Source organism: Pectinophora gossypiella, chromosome 16, assembly GCF_024362695.1.
Source record: "Pectinophora gossypiella chromosome 16, ilPecGoss1.1, whole genome shotgun sequence".
Lineage (NCBI taxonomy): Eukaryota > Metazoa > Arthropoda > Insecta > Lepidoptera > Gelechiidae > Pectinophora > Pectinophora gossypiella.
This window is the reverse complement of record NC_065419.1, coordinates 13,748,331-13,768,350: the sequence shown is the minus strand read 5'-3', so window position 1 is coordinate 13,768,350 and position 20,020 is coordinate 13,748,331. Positions and strand designations below refer to the sequence as shown.

Below are 20,020 nucleotides of genomic sequence, written 5' to 3'. Positions count from 1 at the left end.
TGTTACCATTAAATTGGTATCTCCAACAATCCAAAGACGTAAATATTATTGAAAATTAAGTGAATTACTGGCTAATGTGTTTAATTACTATTACTTGTTACATATATAAAAATCATTAAAACCGCAAGTAAATCTTTTACTAAAAGTCCGAAATTTCCTTGCAAAGTAAGTATAAAAACATTGGTCGCGGGTAATTTATTTTTTACGAAATGGCAACTCACGGCGGCATGACGTCAGCTGGGCTAACCTTGAAATGTTAGCTGTCACTTTTGAGCGTATCTGGTTTTTAATGGCTATACCTATCTAGATATAAGTCCATGTAGTATAAATTATTATAATGACAATCAGTACTAACTTGTCAATCTATTTTTTTTATAACTAACCTAAATCGTAATCTTCTATATCATTACTTTATTACGTACTTATTAGAAACTGCGTTTTTGGAATTTGTATAAAATCATGTTTTTTTTTTATAATATTTTAGGCGAATTTTATCAACTGAAAAAAAAACTAAGTCACGCAAAATTGTACGAGTAAATAAGTATTATTTATGGATATGTAATGGCGACCATTACAATAAAAAAATATTTTAAAATAGTTTTTTTTTCCGTTGATAAAATTCTTTAACTTACGTACAATGAATAAGTTAAAAGTCGTTGTAATAAGAGAAATGTATCTTGAATTTGATTTTTAAATAGATTTTTGATTTTCGCGCGAAACGGACAAACCAACAAACACACCACAGTGGGATTATATGGGTAAAAATATGATTCGTTCTCGTGTAACTCAACAAGTAAATAGCCACATTAATTGGCCCCGATTCCTGCAGACACCTCCTAATTTTATTTTAAGTTATACCTGTCATTTTCTTATCCACCGAAAAGGAAAGAGACGGATGATTGACAGCTGTTAATTTTAAAATTAATGTGCGTATGAATGAATAATAATATATATTTCACTGGTATGCAGCTATGAAGTGTGCTGTCAACAAAATTCTGTCGGGTTATTGACCAACGTAAAATTGTTAGAGAGTTATTTTAGATGTTTGCTTAAAATTGACGTGTGTTTCATAAATGTTATGCCTGTCGATTACCCGTCCCTTTCCTTTTCAACGGATAAGAAAATGACAAGTATAACTTAAAATAAAATTAGATGGTGTTTACAGGAATAAGCACCATTACTTGAACCATTGTCTTTAGGTATAGACAGGTGATATCTTTAGAACTGAGAAGCGCAATCCACACTAAAACCGCCAACCTATTTAAAAATAATCCTGTCGACATTTTGGCAGCATGTCGTCGACTTGCTTAGGAAGAGTACCACTTAAGCGCCTTTATGAAAAATTGCATTCGGGCGTGATTCTTGTTAACAAAACCAAGAAATAGACACGCTAATTCATAGGGCTAAAACCACATTCAGACTGGATTTCTGTTAACAATACATACAAATAATCACATCAAAATGGGATTTTTCAAAATGGTTCTTGAGTGGTTTTCTCTATAAAGCGACGATATGGTGCCCAGATAAGCCGGCGGGTTTGGTGTGTATTAACTAACACTGTAAAAGAAACACGTATCATAAACTAAATTACTTTTCACCTCTCCAGCATGAAAGTGCTTTTCGCGCGTAAAAACAGTGTAAGGGAGCGCTTTTTTTTCTTTCGCCCATTTAAAAGACAGGCTAAGATCGTAAGGCCATACTGCCTAGTCATCAGAAATGTGTGTGGTTTTTAATGTTATATTCGAATTTTCGGATAAGAAGGCAATGCAGCCATACAGCCTGATCTGCAGTGTATACATGCGCGATTTCGTATTATATAAATTGAAATGTAATTTTACAAATTGTGCTGTTGCAATTTTAAGTAATATTTATTAATATCACTTACTTAAAAATAAAATCGTGTTTGTATACATAACAATGTTACTCATAAAATACCTACAAGAAATAAACTTATAAATCAAAATGGCGCGTGAAATGTCTTCTTTCAGGATTATTTTTTTTTGTAATATGCGTTCAGTTACGAGGTCAGATGTCTAACTCCGAGAGAGTGCAGAGAACAGAGAATTTTGTTATAACCTACAAAACATTTCTAGCTGGCAGAGGTGAAAAGTTGTATGCTTCACATGAGAGGAAATTTATATTATGTTTCGTGCGTTCAAATCACTAACTACGCTCAGGGGGGTTAAAATGGCCACATCGAAGCAATTCATCTAAGAAAGCAATATTGCAATTTGACATTTGCGCATATAAAAGTAAGTGCGCAATGCAAACAAATGTCAAATAGCAATATTGCTTTCTTAGATGAATTGCTTCGATGTGGCCATTTTAACCCCCCAGTAGTCTATATTATAATCATTTACTAGCCCAACCATGAGCCATGTCAAGGGGGCCTTTGGCGGCCCAATAATAACCCTGACACCAGGGTTGATGAGGTTGGTACTCCACCTCACAACCCACACGATAGATAGATAGACTAGCCCAACAAGGCACTCTCAGGCCTGATGTCTTTCGGGTGTAAGCCCTCATTTACCAAATAACTTGTAATGTATCTGCCTAAATTGATTTAAAAGATGTGTCTTGTCATTTCTTCTCCTCAACCATAACACCTTGCGCGTAGATTCGAAAATCCATAATAATTACGTTGAATAAATGATTCTGATATCAATTGATATCACCTGAGGCAAACCTACAATAAATAAAACAAAAATACATTTAATACGCATGTGATTCAATTCAGTTTCGCTAGTTCGTGATCTAAACTCGTCACTCGCACATAAAACATAACTTTCCTCTCTTGTTGAACAAATAACTATTGTTACACTTTCTTTAAGCACAAATGTAAACAGATAAAACTTTTCTTTTTATTTAATGCTAAAATATGTAACGTTAAATAATATCAAATAAGTACAACATTCATTCATATTATGAGGGAAAATCTGGTTAATACAGTTATTTTAACATTTTGTACGGTCATATTTAAAAATATGTTTACATTACATTCAGTGATGTGCTGTTCTATGGAAATGTTCCCGTTGTAAAAACTCTTTAATGGCAAGGACATTGGCTGCTTCTTTTTTTCAAACTATTCTCTCTTGTACTCTGTGTCCTGTTGATCAACACTTACGGTCACGAGCATTAATTATGTATACACTTTGGTACCATGTCACATTAACTTTTTTTGACAAACTGTAAGTCTCACTAAATGTCAAATATGTTAGTGCGACAGAGTCCTAAAGTGGATACATTATATTGCTCATGACTGTACAAGCCCTGTATTACAAGAAATCTTGTAAAAATTTTCATTATTACAAGAATGTGTTTATCAAAACTACACATGTAAATTACATGTTACAAGTGTCAATATTTATCTTACAAGTATATTTTATAATCCGTCTACTTTTTTGATAAACATAATTTACACGTACTTGTTGAACTTGTAGCTTGTGAACGTGTAGACTTGTAAGTTTTTATGAACACGGCGCTGGTCTTATCTGCCTAAAGGTTACGTAATAAAGTTCTTTTTACATAATTTTTGCGGCGTCTTAACGGCGGGAAAATTCCGGTGAACGGCACTAGTTACACGCAGCTATCTGATATAACTTTGATTTGATTTTTTAAATCATAGCTGGGTACCTTTATGTTTAGGAAACTTTGCTGACGTATATATATTTTTATACGTGACTGTACCTAATAAATGAACCTTGATAACCATTCGACTGTTCCATAGATTATAACAAACATATAAGGTAATGTTGTATAGATGTCACCTGAGTATGAAGCGTAGGGGCGGGCTCGGCCGCGGCCCAGCTCGGCCCTATGGAATGCGGATTGACTGAAGCACTTTACTGCTCTGTAACAAATTATTAATATTATTTATTTACAAACAGAAATAACATTTTTTTTTGACGTGACTTATTGTAGATTTGCCGCAGATGGCATTAACTACTTGGCCGGACAAATGGGGAGCGCTGAAAGCTCTCACCCGGTACAACGTTTAAGACAACAGGCCTGAGGGTGCCCAGTTGGGCGCGAACCTCGGCTCAGGGCGTCGTCTGAAAGGAAAAATATTTGAAAGAATTAATCGACCTAGTGGGTCGATAGCGATAAGCGCTGAATGAGGGAAATCGTCGACCACGCCGGCGGGGTCGGTATCGGGGACCTGAAGAAATAACAAACAAACAAAAACGACGACAAATTGTTTTGTGACAAATTGTATCTCTAATGCTATAAATAAATAAATTTATTTACACAGGGTGTTAGCGACATCGTAACGAAAACTTTGAGGGACGACCCAGATCATGATTCTGTATTGATATCAAGTGGAATTTTCCGACAGCATCTGTGTCTAAAATCTAATATATCTATAAATGATTGTAACATAAAAGATGGTAGCTGATGCCTATAGCACAAGCTTGAGTCTATTTTAGGCATCAGCTGAAATTATTATTTTGTAACTTGTTCCTTACTAATTTTGTAACTTCAAAATTTTTGTATAATGCTTTTTGTGGAAATAAAATTTTATTATTATGATTATTTATTATAGCAAATTTCACTTGATATCAACTCTGAGTCATGGTCTGAATCATCCCCTTTAGAGTTCGTTACGTCACTAACACCAGTATGGTCTTGTATGGCTAATTGTACATACTTGTACGGGGTGTAAGTGACATCGTAACGAATACTGAGGGGGATGATTCAGCTCATTACCCTGAGTTGATATCAAGTACAATTTAAAAAGCCAAAGTATAGAAATTAAAATAATTAAAATAAAAACAAAAAAGAAGCGTTTTGCGTCGGAAAAATCCACTTGATATCAACTCAGAATCATGGCCTAAATCATCCCTCAAAGTTTTCGTTGCGGTGTCACTAACACCGTGTATAGTATAGTGCTAAGTATATGTAGTGCGTGCGACCTCGTACTCGTGGTCCCCGGCCATGACCCCGGCCACGGCCAGCAGCTGGTACTGGCGCGCCCGCAGCGCCGCGCCCCCGCGCCGCAGCAGCCGCAGCGCCGCCGCGCCCGCCGCCGGCCCGCCCACCACCACCTGCCGCACCTGCACGGGCTCTCGCATGAGGACAGCTTCACGCACTCATTATCATAATTAAAACACATCATCAGCCCGTTAACGTCCCCACTGCTGGGGCACGGGCCTTCCCTATGGGCCTTAAACCACCACGCGGGCCCAGTGCGGATCGATGGTTATTAACGACTGCTAATGCTGCCGGGACCAACGGCTTAACGTGCAACTTCCAAAGCACGGAGCCTTCCATTTTCTTGTCCGCCGAAAAGGGACGGATAACACACGCGCACGCTCGCACGCACACACTCTCTCTCACACACACTTACACACAGCTAACAAGCACATATACAGTTGGTACTGGCTGGTGCTGGTGGCTGACTGGTGGTGGTGATGGTGTCTGTCGGGTTATTGACCAATGTAAAATTTATACAAGGTTGTTTTAGATTTGTGCTACAATCTACATGTCTTCCATAAATGTTATGCTTGTCGATTACTCGTCCCTTTCCTTTGCAACATTTTGTTACGTGTTTCTATGACGTCTCAGTGTGCTTTTTTACAAATTCCATAATAATTACGCGTTTTGACGTTTAGTAAAAAGTAACTGATTTGATTAGTTGGAAATTACTATATTATACGTTTTTTATTAAAATTCCAAAATAGTCATAAATTGATAGCCAAATGTTAAATGTGAAAACGTTTAGTAAAAAGTAACTGATTTGACTAATTGGAGACTTGCCTATTTATTTTAAACCTAGTACACGACCCAATTCTTGATACTTGTCAACTATTCTGTTGCGACAGCCTCCGTGGTCTAGTGGTTAGAGCGTTAGGCTCACGATCTGGAGGTCCGGGCTCGATTCCCGATGGGGACATTGTCGAAATCACTTTGTGAGACTGTCCTTTGTTTGGTAAGGACTTTTCAGGCTTGAATCACCTGATTGTCCGAAAAAGTAAGATGATTCCGTGCTTCGGAGGGCACGTTAAGCCGTTGGTCCCGGCTGTTAGCCGTAAAAACACCTCCACCAACCCGCAGTGGAGCAGCGTGGTGGAGTATGCTCCATACCCCCCTCCGGTTAATTGAGGGGAGGCCTGTGCCCAGCAGTGGGACGTATATAGGCAGTTTATGTATTCTGTTGTGCGGTTTGTCGTAGTAAGTTTGGTGCGAGTTCAGATGGTTCCGAACATTCCGATATCAAAAACATAAACAAGCGGCAAAGAAAGAGGGTAGACAGATATGTCTGCCCGTAGAAAATTATGGATCTACCTACTCCACTCCAATCTCATCGGTCATCCCGTGATCATGGCACTTGCAACAGTGTCGAAATATAGGGAGTCTCATGTCCCCATTTAAACGCGGTAAGAACCCGTTATTATGTGCTTTAATTATTCTGTTGAATACTTACTTGGGCAGGCGAGTGTGAGGGATCTAACACCAGCAGCGTCGCCTTGCCGTCTTTATGTTTCTCGTAGCCTATTATCGTACGCGAGTGGCCTGAAACAATATTAATTCATATAGGTATAGGTAGCCGTGATAGCCCAGTTGGTTGAACGCTCGCCTCTCACTTTGAGATCGCAAGTTCGAATCTAGCACAGGCCTAAACCAATGATAGCCGAATTTATCTTTTTCATGCTCTATGAGTGAATTTACAAATGTTACGCTATATGTGTATAGTTATAAAATTAATATTTATAAACGATAGTTAGGTACCTAATAAAAGATAAGCAAGTAAGTAGTAGGTAAGTGATGTTAAGTTATGTTCCTATTCTATCGAATTGGTTAAGTATATAGTCGTAAGACCGAATGTTTTTTTAAAAGAAAACATTCATTTTGGATTTTAAAATCCAAATCCCATTGTTTAACTGTTGTGTCTGGAAATCTCGGCCTTAGGAGGATATAAACTGTAATGGTAGATGTAAGTGTCTTTAAAAATAGATTATTTTCGAATTCATGTTTGGTTCATAAATGATTATCACGTGCTCAGCGGTAAAGAAAACATCGTGTCTGACTTGAACCCAGCGTTCAACCACGGGAGCTTGGAGCTTTATTGGAGGGTCGTATACCTTGATGAGGAGCTCGGTGGCGCAGCGGTAAACGCGCTCGGTCTGCGATTGTTGAAGTTAAGCAACTTTTGCAAAAGCCGGTCATAGGATGGGTGACCACAAAAAAAAAGTTTTCATCTCGAGCTCCTCCGTGCTTCGGAAGGCACGTTAAGTTGTTGGTCCCGGCTGCGTTAGCAGTCGTTAATAACCACCAATCCGCACTGGGCCCGCGTGGTGGTTTAAGGCCCGATCTCCCTATCCATCCGTAGGGAAGGCCCGTGCCCCAGCAGTGGGGACGTTAATGGGCTGATGATGATACCTTGATGCTGCAGGTAGAGCGGCGGCTTGAAACCCGTGGGGTCTTCCGTGAAGTACCGCAGCACCCACTCGAACAGCGCGGGGTGCCCGCCCTCCGCCCCCGTCGGCTTGTGGAAGTCTATCAGCTGACACCTGCAACCACGATACAGTGCGTGTCATCTTTAGTTCCGATCGTTATGTTGGCAGCATTGGATATTTCATAGCAAATGAGGCACTTTCCAGGCTATGTACCCAAAATATACAGCGCGAACACTGAGGGGGATGATTCAGACCATGATTCTGAGTTATTATCAAGTGGAATTTTTCGAATTTTAGGCTCTAGACCGCAACCGCAAATTTCAGTTCAGGTGAAGTTTGAATGCAGTTGACACGACTGCAATAGAACTGCAAACCAACTGTGCAGCACGACTGCACGCCGACTGCAATTGAACTGCAATCGGACTGCCCGTTTGGTTTGCAGTTCTATTGCAGTCGTGTCAACTGCATTCAAACTGCATCGGAACTGCAATTTGGCAGTCGGATTGCAGTTGAAATGCGGTCCGTCTGTCTAGAGCCTTACACAAGTAAGTAAGACGCCAACAAACTACGGTTGTAGTTTGGGAATAGTATTAATGTGTATATCTATGTAATTTTGTTTATAAATAAATAAATTAAAAAAAAGTAAAGGTAGCCATACAAGTACGTATGGTTGTTAGTGACATCGTAACGAATACTGAGGGAGATGATCCAAACCATGATTCTGAGTTGAAATTAAGTAGGATTCCTGTCGGAAAATAAGTCCGACAGTCCGACATTTTGTCATGTTTTTCTATAACGTCACATTGTGCTTTTTCATACAAATTCTATGATCATTTCAAGTTTAGACGTTCAGTGAAAAAGTACCCGATTTGGGTGAATCTCAAAATTTCAATATCGGGAGTCTCATATCCCCATTTAAACGCGGTAAAAACCCGTTATTATGTGTTTTAATTATGATAATAACCGCGTAAAATTAAAACAATGTATCAAAATTTCAAGTTTGGTGGTGAAATTTCATATTATTTTTTCGTGAAAAATTGGGTTCCGACATGAAAAAGATCCAAAAGGATCCTCGGTTCCGACATGAAAAAGGAATTTTTCAATTCCCAATTTCCCCAATTTTTCACGAAAAAATTATATAACAGTTCGCCACCAAACTTGGCACATTTTGATATTCACCCATTTCACGAGTTGGAAACTAGCCTATAGTAATTAAAACACATAATAACGGGTTCTTACCGCGTTTAAATGGGGATATGAGACTCCCGATATTTCGACACTGTTGCAAGTGCCATGATCACGGGATGACTGATGAGATTGGAGTGGAGTAGGTAGATCCATAATTAAATTAATTAAATAAATTATGGATCTACCTACATAAACTGCCTATATACGTCCCACTGCTGGGCACAGGCCTCCCCTCAATCAACCGGAGGGGGTATGGAGCATACTCCACCACGCTGCTCCACTGCGGGTTGGTGGAGGTAATGGATCTACCTACTCCATTCCAATCTCATCAGTCATCCCGTGATCATGGCACTTGCAACAGTGTCGAAATATCGGGAGTCTCATATCCCCATTTAAACGCGGTAAGAACCCGTTATTATGTGTTTTAATTGTGATAATAACCGCGTAAACTTAAAACAAAGTAGCCTATAGTAGTGAGCATATTTTATATAATAGTATAATTACCGTATCCTAAGTGAAGATAGTACAGTGACAACTTCGCATGCACCTATCCACTTCCTCGTGTTGTGTAGCTTGCATCCCAGCTGCTCCGAGCCCTGCGACAATTAAATAAAATAAATAAATAAAAAAATAACACATAAACATAAACAGCCTATACACCTCCCACTGCTGGGCACAGGCCTCCCCTCAATCAACCGGAGGGGGTATGGAGCATACTCCACCACGCTGCTCCACTGCGGGTTAGTGGAGGTGTTTTTACGGCTAATAGCCGGGACCAAAGGCTTAACGTGTTAAAAAAATAAAAAGAGTTTTATTTCTGTAAATCTATAACGAATATGAGGAGCTCGGTGGCGCAGCGGTAAACGCGCTCGGTCTGCGATTGTTGAAGTTAAGCAACTTTCGCAAAGGCCGGTCATAGGATGGGTGACCACAAAAAAAAGTTTACATCTCGAGCTCCTCCTTACTTTGGAAGACACATTAAGCCGTTGGTCCTGGCTGCATTAGCAGTCGTTAATAACCATCAATCCGCACTGGGCCCGCGTGATGGTTTAAGGCCCGATCTCCCTATCCATCCATATGTATACCTGTGTATCGAAGCCCAGCTGCCAAGCTTGCTCCACTAACAGCTGCAGCCGCGGTATGGACGGCGCGCAACAATCTCCACTCTTCTCCACCACGCTCCCCAGCAGGTTCATATACGGTGGGTGCTTCATTAGAGACGATACCACCATTTGCATGTTTCTGGAAGACATATGAAACATAAACTAGTGAGGTAAACTTATAAACAGTATTACAGTAATATCTAACTATACTTAAAGGTTGCCTGGAAGAGATTGCTTCTCAGCAATAAGGCCGACTATTGTACTCTTTATCGACCCAATTACGGTTGGTTTCCGCTTATTATACTTACCAAGCAAAAAGTCATTAAGTATAATAAATCAAATCAAATATACTTTATTGCACAGAACTAAATTTCAACAATCAGACATAACACATGAATACAGTACAATTTGGGCGGCCCTATTGCTCTAGAGCAATTTCTTCCAGGCAACCACCAAAACAAACACAAAACACATTTCACACAAAAAAAGAAAGAAAAAAGAATTGAATTTTGTGACGGAAAATTCCACTTGATAGTTGATATTAACTCAGAATCATGGTCTGAATCATCCCCCTCAGTATTCGTTACGATCTGACTAACACCCTGTATATGTCATTGTGCCAGTCACCTGTACCCGCAGCCCCAGCCGCGGTCTCCGTACGTGCTGGCGTAGTGGTCGACGGCGCTGCACAGGTATGTCTTCACTATGCTCGGGTTTTGGGCGTTTAACTGACTTATCCGCTCCAATATGCCTGGAAACAATATATACAATTATCATTAATTAGTTGAATACTAGAATAGTAGGTATAATTATTACTATTTATATATATTATTATTTATATTATACATAGTGGGGTGTTAGTGACGTCGTCGGGTGTTAGGGGCGGAAGGCAAGAGGGAAACCACTGCCCTATTTTTCCTTATAAAAGTACCATGGAGAATGCTACACCGACAAGAGCGTGGCTCTTGAATTAGTGATGACGAGTGACGTCGTAACGAATAATGAGGGGGATGATTCAGAGTTAATATCAAGTGGAATTTTCCGTCGAAAATTCATGTTTTTTTTTTAATTATTTTCAAGTCTATACTTTTGCGATGGAAAATTCGACTTAATATTAACTCAGAATAATGAGCTGAACCATCCCTCTCAGTATTCGTTACGATGACACACCCTAACACCCTGTATATAGGCAGCTTAGCGCTATGTTAGAAAACCAAATATATTTTACTAGCTTTTGCCCGCGACTTCGTCCGCGTGGCGTGTTATAAAAGAGAGATCTTTGTGTGTGGGAGTGCATATCAAATTTCAAGCATCTAACTTATGCAGTTTAGATTTTTTCATACAAATGCTTTTTCCCGCTAACTCCCGTTTCCGTGGGTGTTTTGCAATATCCTGTTGCAACTAAGCTTTAAGTTAACTAAGGTACCTGCAAGCCAAATTTCAAGCGTCTAACTTAAGCGGTTTAGATTTTTCATACAAAAGGATTTTCCCGCTAATTCCCGTTCCCGTGGGAATTTCGGGAATTCATTTCTTAGTGCACCTTTAGGGTACCTAAGCTACGTCCCTTCCAAATTTAAAGTGCCTACGTTTAGCCGTTTAGGCTGTGCGTTGATATGTCAGTAAGTCAGTTTCTCCTTTTATTATATTTAATAAGATAAGAAGATTGCACAGAACTAAAACAGATATTACAATTAAAAAACAATAATTATGATAGTTGTGTAAATTAATAAAACATTTGGTAGGTGCGTAACTATCAATTCGGACAAAGGGGCGATCAACCTGACCAAACTAAGGGTGGTCTTAATAAAGTAATCTCAAATAAGACTGCCCTCAAATCATACTCAAGTCCGTGTTTTTACAAATAACTGTCACATTGACATGATCTTGAGGGCAGTCTCGAAGCTGAGATTAGTTTATTAATTAATAATAATATATTTTATTAAAATCAGCGTTACATTTTTACCACCCTAAGTATCCTAAAATGATTCAAATATATCTACATATATTCAGTAGGTAACACAGTTACACTTTTGAATTGTCAATATTTACAAAACGAACGTCTCATCCACCTAAAACTTCTGCAGCATCTTACAAATCGATTTTTATGATGTGTGCCCACCGGGATTCAAACCCGGGACCTGTAGGTCGAGAGACCAAATCTGTTACCACTAGACCACGGAGGCAGTTAGTTAATGAAAGTATTACAGTTACCACAAGTCCTAGAGCAGCCAGTGTCGCGGCCCGAGGCGGAGGCCCGGCGGAGCCCCACACTGCGCTCGTAGTAGCCGGCCACAGATAGGGCTCCGCTGTACACGGCGCGCTTCAAGCTGTTGGTGGCGCGGTTCGTGTAGCCTTCTACGTCGTCTTCCTCCATGCCGTATTGCGCCTGCGTCGGGACATAGTATTGTTACTTATTCATTCAATATCAATGTTCTGGGGTCTGAAAAGGCCACATCGAAGCGATTCATCTAAAAAAGCAATAATGTAATTTGACATTTGCGCAAACAGTAGTAAGTGCAAAATGCTTTTTTAGATGAATTGCTTCAATGCGGTGTTTTTAACCCCCCAGTTCTCTTTAATAAGAATGTACAATAAATAAATAATAATAAATAAGAATGTCGAAATCACTTTGTGAGACTGTCCTTTGTTTGGTAAGGACTTTTCAGGCTTGAATCACCTGAATGTCCGAAAAAGTAAGATGATTCCGTGCTTCGGAGGGCACGTTAAGCCGTTGGTCCCGGCTATTAGCCGTAAAAACACCTCCACCAACTCGCAGTGGAGCAGCGTGGTGGAGTATGCTCCATACCCCCTCCGGTTGATTGAGGGGAGGCCTGTGCCCAGCAGTGGGACGTATATAGGCAGTTTAGTTTAATAAGAATGTACAAAGTAATTTTATTTTGTAGCCTTTTTCTACATAGAACCAATTTAGCAATATTGCTGTTTGTTGACATTACACACTTACTTCTATATGTGCAAATGTCAAATTGTCGCTTTTTAGATGAATTGCTTCAAAGTGACTCTTTTAACTACCTACCCTAATGGTTTAAAGTACAACTAAGCTATATTTCTTTTAAGTACCAAAAATTAAGTTATATTTCTTTTAAGTACCAAAATATAAGTTATATTTCTTTTAAGTACCAAAAAATAAGTTATATTTTTTAAAGTATAAAAAATATATATTGTTTTTCTTTACCCGGAGAAGCTGAAACTCATGTTCCTCCCGGCTCTTCATAGCTTCTCTTTCCTCGGCCGACAGCGCAGAGGCAGCACCGCCGTCCTCCCCGCGTTCAAAGTGCTCTTCTATGTGTTGTATCTGAAACAATTTTTTTTGACAGTAAAATCCATTCTAATAGGACCTAAAAAAAAGTAAAAAAGTTTGATGCATTTCACTTGTAAGTTGGTATACTAATATAAAGTTAAGATTTTCTACCTTGGAAATTGTGGAATGCTCCATACAAACTTCCACCCCCCCTTTTAGGGAAGTGGGACTGTTGAAAGGAAGGAACAGACATGCTTATGGTCTTCGGACCAATTGCAAGTGGTGACAACATAAGAAAAAAAAAGCTGTTAGCCGCAACTTTGTTCGCGTGAAACCCTACTAATAAAACTGCAGCAATTTTATACAAACTTTGCTACCTCTTTTTACTTACGTATACTTAGGGGTTGATTTTCCAAAATCCCTCGTGATCTTACATCTTAGTGAGCACCCTATAAGAAACCCCTATACAAAATTTGAGTCACTTGTAGTTTCTAAGACTTTGTCATGGGTGAGTGAGTGAGTCAGTCAGTGAACTTTTGCTTTTCTATAGGTATATGGGTTGTGATAATTACCAGTTCATGTTGAGACAGTGGTAATGGCTGGCAACAAACAGGACAATTGCTGACAGGACTCTCTTCCATCATCACTATGTCAGTGTCACACGATGCATTGTCCATTTGGTCCTGAAGACAAAAAGGAATTTAAATAAATTATTTATTATGGAGAACCAGGATACTTGGAAAGACATGGGGGAGGCCTTTGCCCAGCAGTGGGATCATGCAGGCTAATAATAATAATATTTAATTATTTATTATGGAAGACAGTGATATCGGTTTTTTTTCTTCTAAATTCAAAATCATGCATCAATCTGATAAATCTTGCGACTGATTGCAGGTGAGAAGAGCAGAAAAAATTGAATATTTAATATTTCACACATAAAATTTTATGCAGATAGTCAAAAGTTCTTATTTATTTTTAATATGAACTAAAATTATTATTAATTGTAAAGGTTGAAACCTAATTAACATGCTTTTTACCTATCAGCAGCAGCTATATGTTAGTTTTTTTTAATTAATATCTTGGTTTGATTGTTTTTAAAGAAAACCTTAAATTATGCTAGTTTCCAACTAGTCAAATCAGTTACTTTTAAATTAAATGTCAAAACACGAAATAACTATGGAATTTGTATGAAAAACTACGACGTTATAGAAAAATGTGATAAAATGTCGGAGTTATTATTACATTTTCCTTTATTAGAATTCATAAATAAGTTAAATAGAAAAAAGAAAACAGTTTTTGTCACCTTTAGATCTGTCTGTCAGATTTATGTAATCAGAATTTCATAATTTATCTTAGACCTAGGAAACTATTCAATTCAGGGCCTACTGGAATTTTAATAGGCTATAGATATATTCTTACCGATTTCTGTGGACTCAGAATGTCCCTGTGCTCAACATTTACATGCATTTCCACGTCGGTCCCCGTCGAAAACTCCCTTTCACACAATGGACATTGAAAACTAGAGCAGTGGGCCCCTGGTGACATCGCCATTGCAGAGAACTCCAATGTAGGGTTCGTGGGGTTATCCAGGGTCAGAGTGGGGTTGGTCAAGCCCACTGTTGGGTTCTCATTCGCATTCGAGTTAGCATTCGCATTCCCCAACACGGACGGAGACGTGAGATCAAAATGCGCTCGGTTTATGTGTTCCTCGAGCTTTCGCGGACATGTCGACGTAAAATCACATAGCAGACACTGGAATTTAACAAAAAATATAACAAACAAAACTTCAAGAACAACATTCAAGTTATTTTCACAGTCGATTTAGCCAAAAAACAGACATAAATGCGATTTTGAAAATGAAAAATAAACTTTGGCGGTCGTTTAACTTTTGAGGTTGACATTTTGAGTTTTTTTATGGCTTTGAGCTACAGTCTTTTTTGCCCAAATGAAAAAATAAATATGAGAAAATCGGTACCTGCACTGTCGGACTTGGAGTACGCGCTGACTTCTTAGGTGTGTTAGGTTTAAGTTTTAAAGCTAATTGAGATCTAAGTGGCGACCCTTGACCTGCACTTGCCATTGTCAGCTGAAAAATAGAAATAAATTATGTGACCGCACCACATTAACACATATTCTTATTATTAGGGTAACTGGCACATTGTTTAGGTATACACTCACTTTATTTTTATTTGGTGAGCCCTCGTAACTTCCAGAGTTATGACTAGGACTGGAATGTATTCCTGAAAGAATAATTATGATGTAAGTACTTAATTTATTTAGTACTTATAGGTACAATTTGAAATTTTATATCTATTTAAAAGTTAGCTAGGATCTTGAGTCCCTAGTATAAAGTGTTAATTTTTACTCTGATTCTTACCTTTCCTCTCGTGTCCATTTACAACATCTTCGTTTGAATTCTGTCTACTCTGACTCTTTTTAGGGATCACTCCATTACTAATATTGATATTTTTCACCCCGTTACATAGATTTATATTTTTCGGCGAACGTGAATACCTATCATCGTCTCTTTCATTCCTATACTCCTTATCACTTCTACTGCTACAGCTGTCCTTGTCTTGGAAGCCGTTGTGGTAGTTTTTGGAGATGGCACCATTTTGAAAGGAGACTGCGTCAGGACTGTGCCAGCCGTTAATGGACCCAGGGGTGTTATAGCTACAACTATCTGTTGTTGTCATCTTGGAGTCTTCGTCGAAACTGGAATTTGAGCAAGGCATGATTATCAAACAAACACAATAAACCATTGGTAGACCCTATTACGTTGGTTTAGAAGACAACTTGAAGTCACTCTTTGTTCTGAATCAGCTCAACAAACACTTCAGAACTCTGATATCGAAACCGCCGGCTTGGTAGACGAATTCTCAAGCCATTCGACGTCCTTCTACTCGTACGTAGATAGCATTCGTTCGTTCAAAAAGGAATACTCTTTTTTTATGTCTAAATTAAGTTCGCAGAGACCGGATTTGAAACTACAGTTGAAAGCACCAGGTGCCATTTACCTTGGACTCTGATCGTCAATGAAGGCCATGAGTTCCCGCTCCGGCGTCAGATAGTGCAGGTGGGCCCTCTGCACGTGGCCCACTAGTTGCGGCTGGGGGACTGTGCAGTCGCAGAAGGGACACTCCGGCCGGCCCTGGACGTGGGCCTCGAGTGTGTGGGTCCTCATCCCTTCGTCCGTGAGGCCCTCCGCACCGCACAGCTCGCATGTGTACGGAAACGGGCTTGACGACATTATTGCTGCAAGATTGCAAAAAATAATGCTTATTGTTCCGACCAAGCAGTTTTCCAGCTAAGTAATTAATATTTTGCGGCAAATCTACAATAACTCACGTAAAAAAAAAATATTATGGTAACAAAAAGTTTTTTGTTTTAAGGATCTCTGATTAGATAAGTTATATTCGTGCCAGTAAGTATAGATCATTTTCAAAGTTATTAGAATGCGCTTTTCGCTAGACAGCGTGTACGTTACTTATTAAGGGATCGTTAAGGGTGAAACTAAGTTTGAAAGATAAGCATCAAGAAAATATTTTTTCATCAAAATAAAGTTTAAATAATTACTGACCCAAGTTTTTATCAATTTAATGTTAAAAAATACTAATTACCTACCTACCTAAGCGTCCATACCGCATTCTAAAAAATATATAAGTACCCGAGCTGATAATTATTACCTACAGTCAGTTAAATCACTTCGTCAACAATATAGCATACCAAAAAATCATATCAATATTTATGTGTGGTGTGGTGATTATCCTTGACCGGCCTAATATGCACGAACACCCTACAACATGAAAAATTGATTTTTCAACTAATATTGTTCGCATAGAGACTATTCACAAATGATATCCGACTGAAAGTGTCAAATCGATAAAATTACCGCAGTTTTGTTTTCTAACAAATTAACCTCTTTTATCACTCGATAACCACGAAAATTTATAAGAAATACGCGATTTTGTAGCTTGAAATAGTCACTAGGTTATATAAATTCATTTTATAGCAAATCAAAAGAAAATTCTTAAGAAAAACATTAAAAAATACTTACATATTTTTACTTTATTGTCAAAATGAGCGGGAAAACCCACTGATTACGTCACAACACTACCTAATTGGTTCGTTACTATTAATGTATGAGGTTAGAGCTAACATTTTCTAACATTAATTAACAAATTATATTTAATACTACACACGGTAGGTTGTCAAGGAGCGCCATTCATGAATTTCATGTACTGAAAAATAAAGGAAGTGTTGTACGCATGCGGACTTCCGCGCCCCTAGCGGAAAATATTGGAACTTTTTAATTCAGAACTTGGTAAAAGTGTCAAGGAAAAGGTAATACTCTTACTTACTTTTAAATTAAATTTCTGAATAAACGTCTGATAAATTATTTTATGTGAGATGTACATTATAATTGTTATAATTCTTGTTTTATAAATGATGTTTGGTTTTCGGCACGAAGCTTAGAAAATAAATAAGATCGTTCGCGCCATCTTGTGGCATTGGATGAAATAGGAATTTTCCGGGAAGTTCTCATCCTATTACGAAGACACTAAACTGTTCTCTTGTATGATGTGAGTGTTTAGCAAATATTACAGATGGAGTTACGGAGTTGACTTTGTTTGGTGTTGTTTTTTTTCCACGAACCAGACTGAAAGAAAATTTTGCCCGTTCGTTATGATGATGGTGGATAATGAAAGCTCTCGGATATCTCGTTAAAGGGCATTGAACATTTCACTATGGAGGCTGGCATAGCCTGGTGGCGCCACCTAGCGGATTTTTTAAAACTGCGGCGCACGATGAAACCTGTGCATATCGATAGGGGGCACTTTTCTGAACAAAAAAGCTTTAATGAACCTATGCTCTAAAGCGTCACGTTTTCAAGATATTTAGCTTGAAAGTTCCGAAAAGTGTTGTATGAACAAATCGATTTTACTTTTATATGCAATTGGAATATAGTGACTAAGTGATTATGCATGGAATATTAGTGTTTAATATACCACATATTTACTTTATTGAAAAATAAATAAATAGAAAATAGGTAAAATAAATATCTATAACTTACTTTTATGTGTAACTTAAAAGAAATCCAGAAACGCGTCGTGAGATGTACAGCTCATGACTTATTCTCGTGGTAATCACGCTCAAAGTTATTTGCTATGATTGTCTAACAATTTCACACTTTTTGAGTTTTTATGTTTATTCAATGAAAGGCAGCTTAAATGTCTAATCACAGTGAAAGCAGGTGGGGTGTGAAAATTCGCTTTTAGGACTACTTTACTTTACAGCAGTGTATGGAACATACCTAGTTCGTATAGACACACCAACGGGGTGTGTGCCTTCAATGCAACGGGACCTTAAGCTGTTTAGTTCATAACAATCATATTACATGAACACATTGTTCAATTATTCATCGATTTTCTTAGTTGTGTTTTTATAAGTATGAAATAAAACATCGTAAAAGTAGTCATATAGTTATTTATATTTTGCTTAAAATGAAATCAATACTAATTGTTATTGAATACATACAGTGTATATACTTATAACAAATAGGCTTTTTTTATACAAATTCGTACCTATTAGGATAATGAATATCAGTCTTCTTGAATAATCAATCTTCTTCTTCATCAGAAATAATAACTTGATCTAAAAAGGCAGCAGGGGGTTGAATTTCTTGGTGCCGAGCCCATCCCATATACCAAACTATGCACATGACATGAGCACAGCACCCGAGTGTCCGTTTTCCAACTATACAGCTGCAATAGTGACCGACAAGTTTATTTCTGTTTTTCAAACTATTATTTAGCAAGATATATACAAAATAAATTCTGTTGCTCTGGTGCCTCGAGAGTATTTTAGCTCTTGTCAGCCAAGGATCACAAACTACTATGTTGTATTGATTTAAATTATAGTCAACTTCAAAATCTTCATACACTTCAATGAAAAACGTTCCGTTTTCTTTTAGGTGTTCGCCATAGTAGCTTCTTGCCTGCGTCACTTGATACGGCCCCAGAGACATTATCAACAGATCCTCATATGATAAGATGGGAAACTGTTGAAAGCCTTCACTTGAGTTCATAGCTTGGAAAGCGGCTCTGCGTTGATTTAAATTGTTTTGTATTACAAACTCGCACAGATAGTTTGGGGCGTCGTGCTTAAGGTATATATCGTTGATTATTTCATTTACGAGTGGGTGATCTGTCACCCGTTTTCCGAAGGCATTTATTAGGGCGCAAGCAATCCTCACTTCCTCTTTTAAATGTGGCATATTCGGTATTGCGTAGTTAGCTGGAAACGATAAGAATACTGTTCCATCAATAATGAAGTAAGTACGTCACATTTAGACTGCGTTTCCACCAGTAACATGCTAGATGCTACGTTGCATACCCTACAATCGGGTTCATTGTGCCGATCAGAATCAGACCCAATTATCTGATTGGTGGATATTAAACCTAGCAACGTAGCACATGTCAGATGAAAAAACAGCCTTACCGTTGTGCTTGCATTAATATGAACTGATTACTCTCTACTGTTACAAAAAATGCAAATATCATTTATTATACATAATTAAGTGGTAATAGTTGGCTATAAAATCTATTGAAAGCGTAAGTCTGGTACACAAGTGATACGCTTGGCGTAAGAGCTATCTCTGGCTAATTATAATAGAGATAAGTTGACGACTTTCTGTTAAAAATGTTTTGCGTTGATTACACTCCGTCTAAGACGCTACATAATGAGAGCTTCGATAAAGTAGGATATATATTATTTTCATACACGAATTTTTTTTCATATGACATTTCGATTATGAAAAGCACGATTGAGAAACGAGCCGAATTATACATTGTCATTTTATGTATTATACTGACCAGGGACTATAATATAGATACCAGATACACTGCATACTGAGATTTTTAATTTTTGCAATGTTCAAATAAGATTACTTAGCTCTCGATCGTCAAATAAGTGGCGAGCATAATTCAGGATGTTGGGGTGCCTAGCAATATAATCTTCATTTGTCAAGTAAGACTATATAGGACGCCGAGATCTTCGGCGCGGGCCACGAA

At 38.2% G+C, this 20,020-nt stretch overlaps 1 protein-coding gene across 1 annotated transcript; it reads right to left on the bottom strand.

Moving 5' to 3' along the window:
• Window positions 1–619: 619 nt before the first annotated feature.
• On the bottom strand, window positions 620–16,197 carry LOC126373779 (zinc finger-containing ubiquitin peptidase 1-like). The gene is made up of 15 exons (XM_050020064.1): window positions 15,965–16,197; window positions 15,325–15,662; window positions 15,126–15,187; window positions 14,923–15,033; window positions 14,367–14,699; window positions 13,520–13,630; window positions 12,882–13,001; window positions 11,900–12,074; window positions 10,316–10,439; window positions 9,671–9,827; window positions 9,090–9,181; window positions 7,381–7,511; window positions 6,425–6,513; window positions 4,914–5,054; window positions 620–3,850 (listed from the first exon to the last, which is right to left on the bottom strand). Exons 1-15 carry the CDS (start codon window positions 16,195–16,197, stop codon window positions 3,815–3,817), a joined length of 2,253 nt encoding a protein of 750 aa, XP_049876021.1. The 3' UTR covers window positions 620–3,814.
• Between the last annotated feature and the right edge of the window lie 3,823 nt (window positions 16,198–20,020).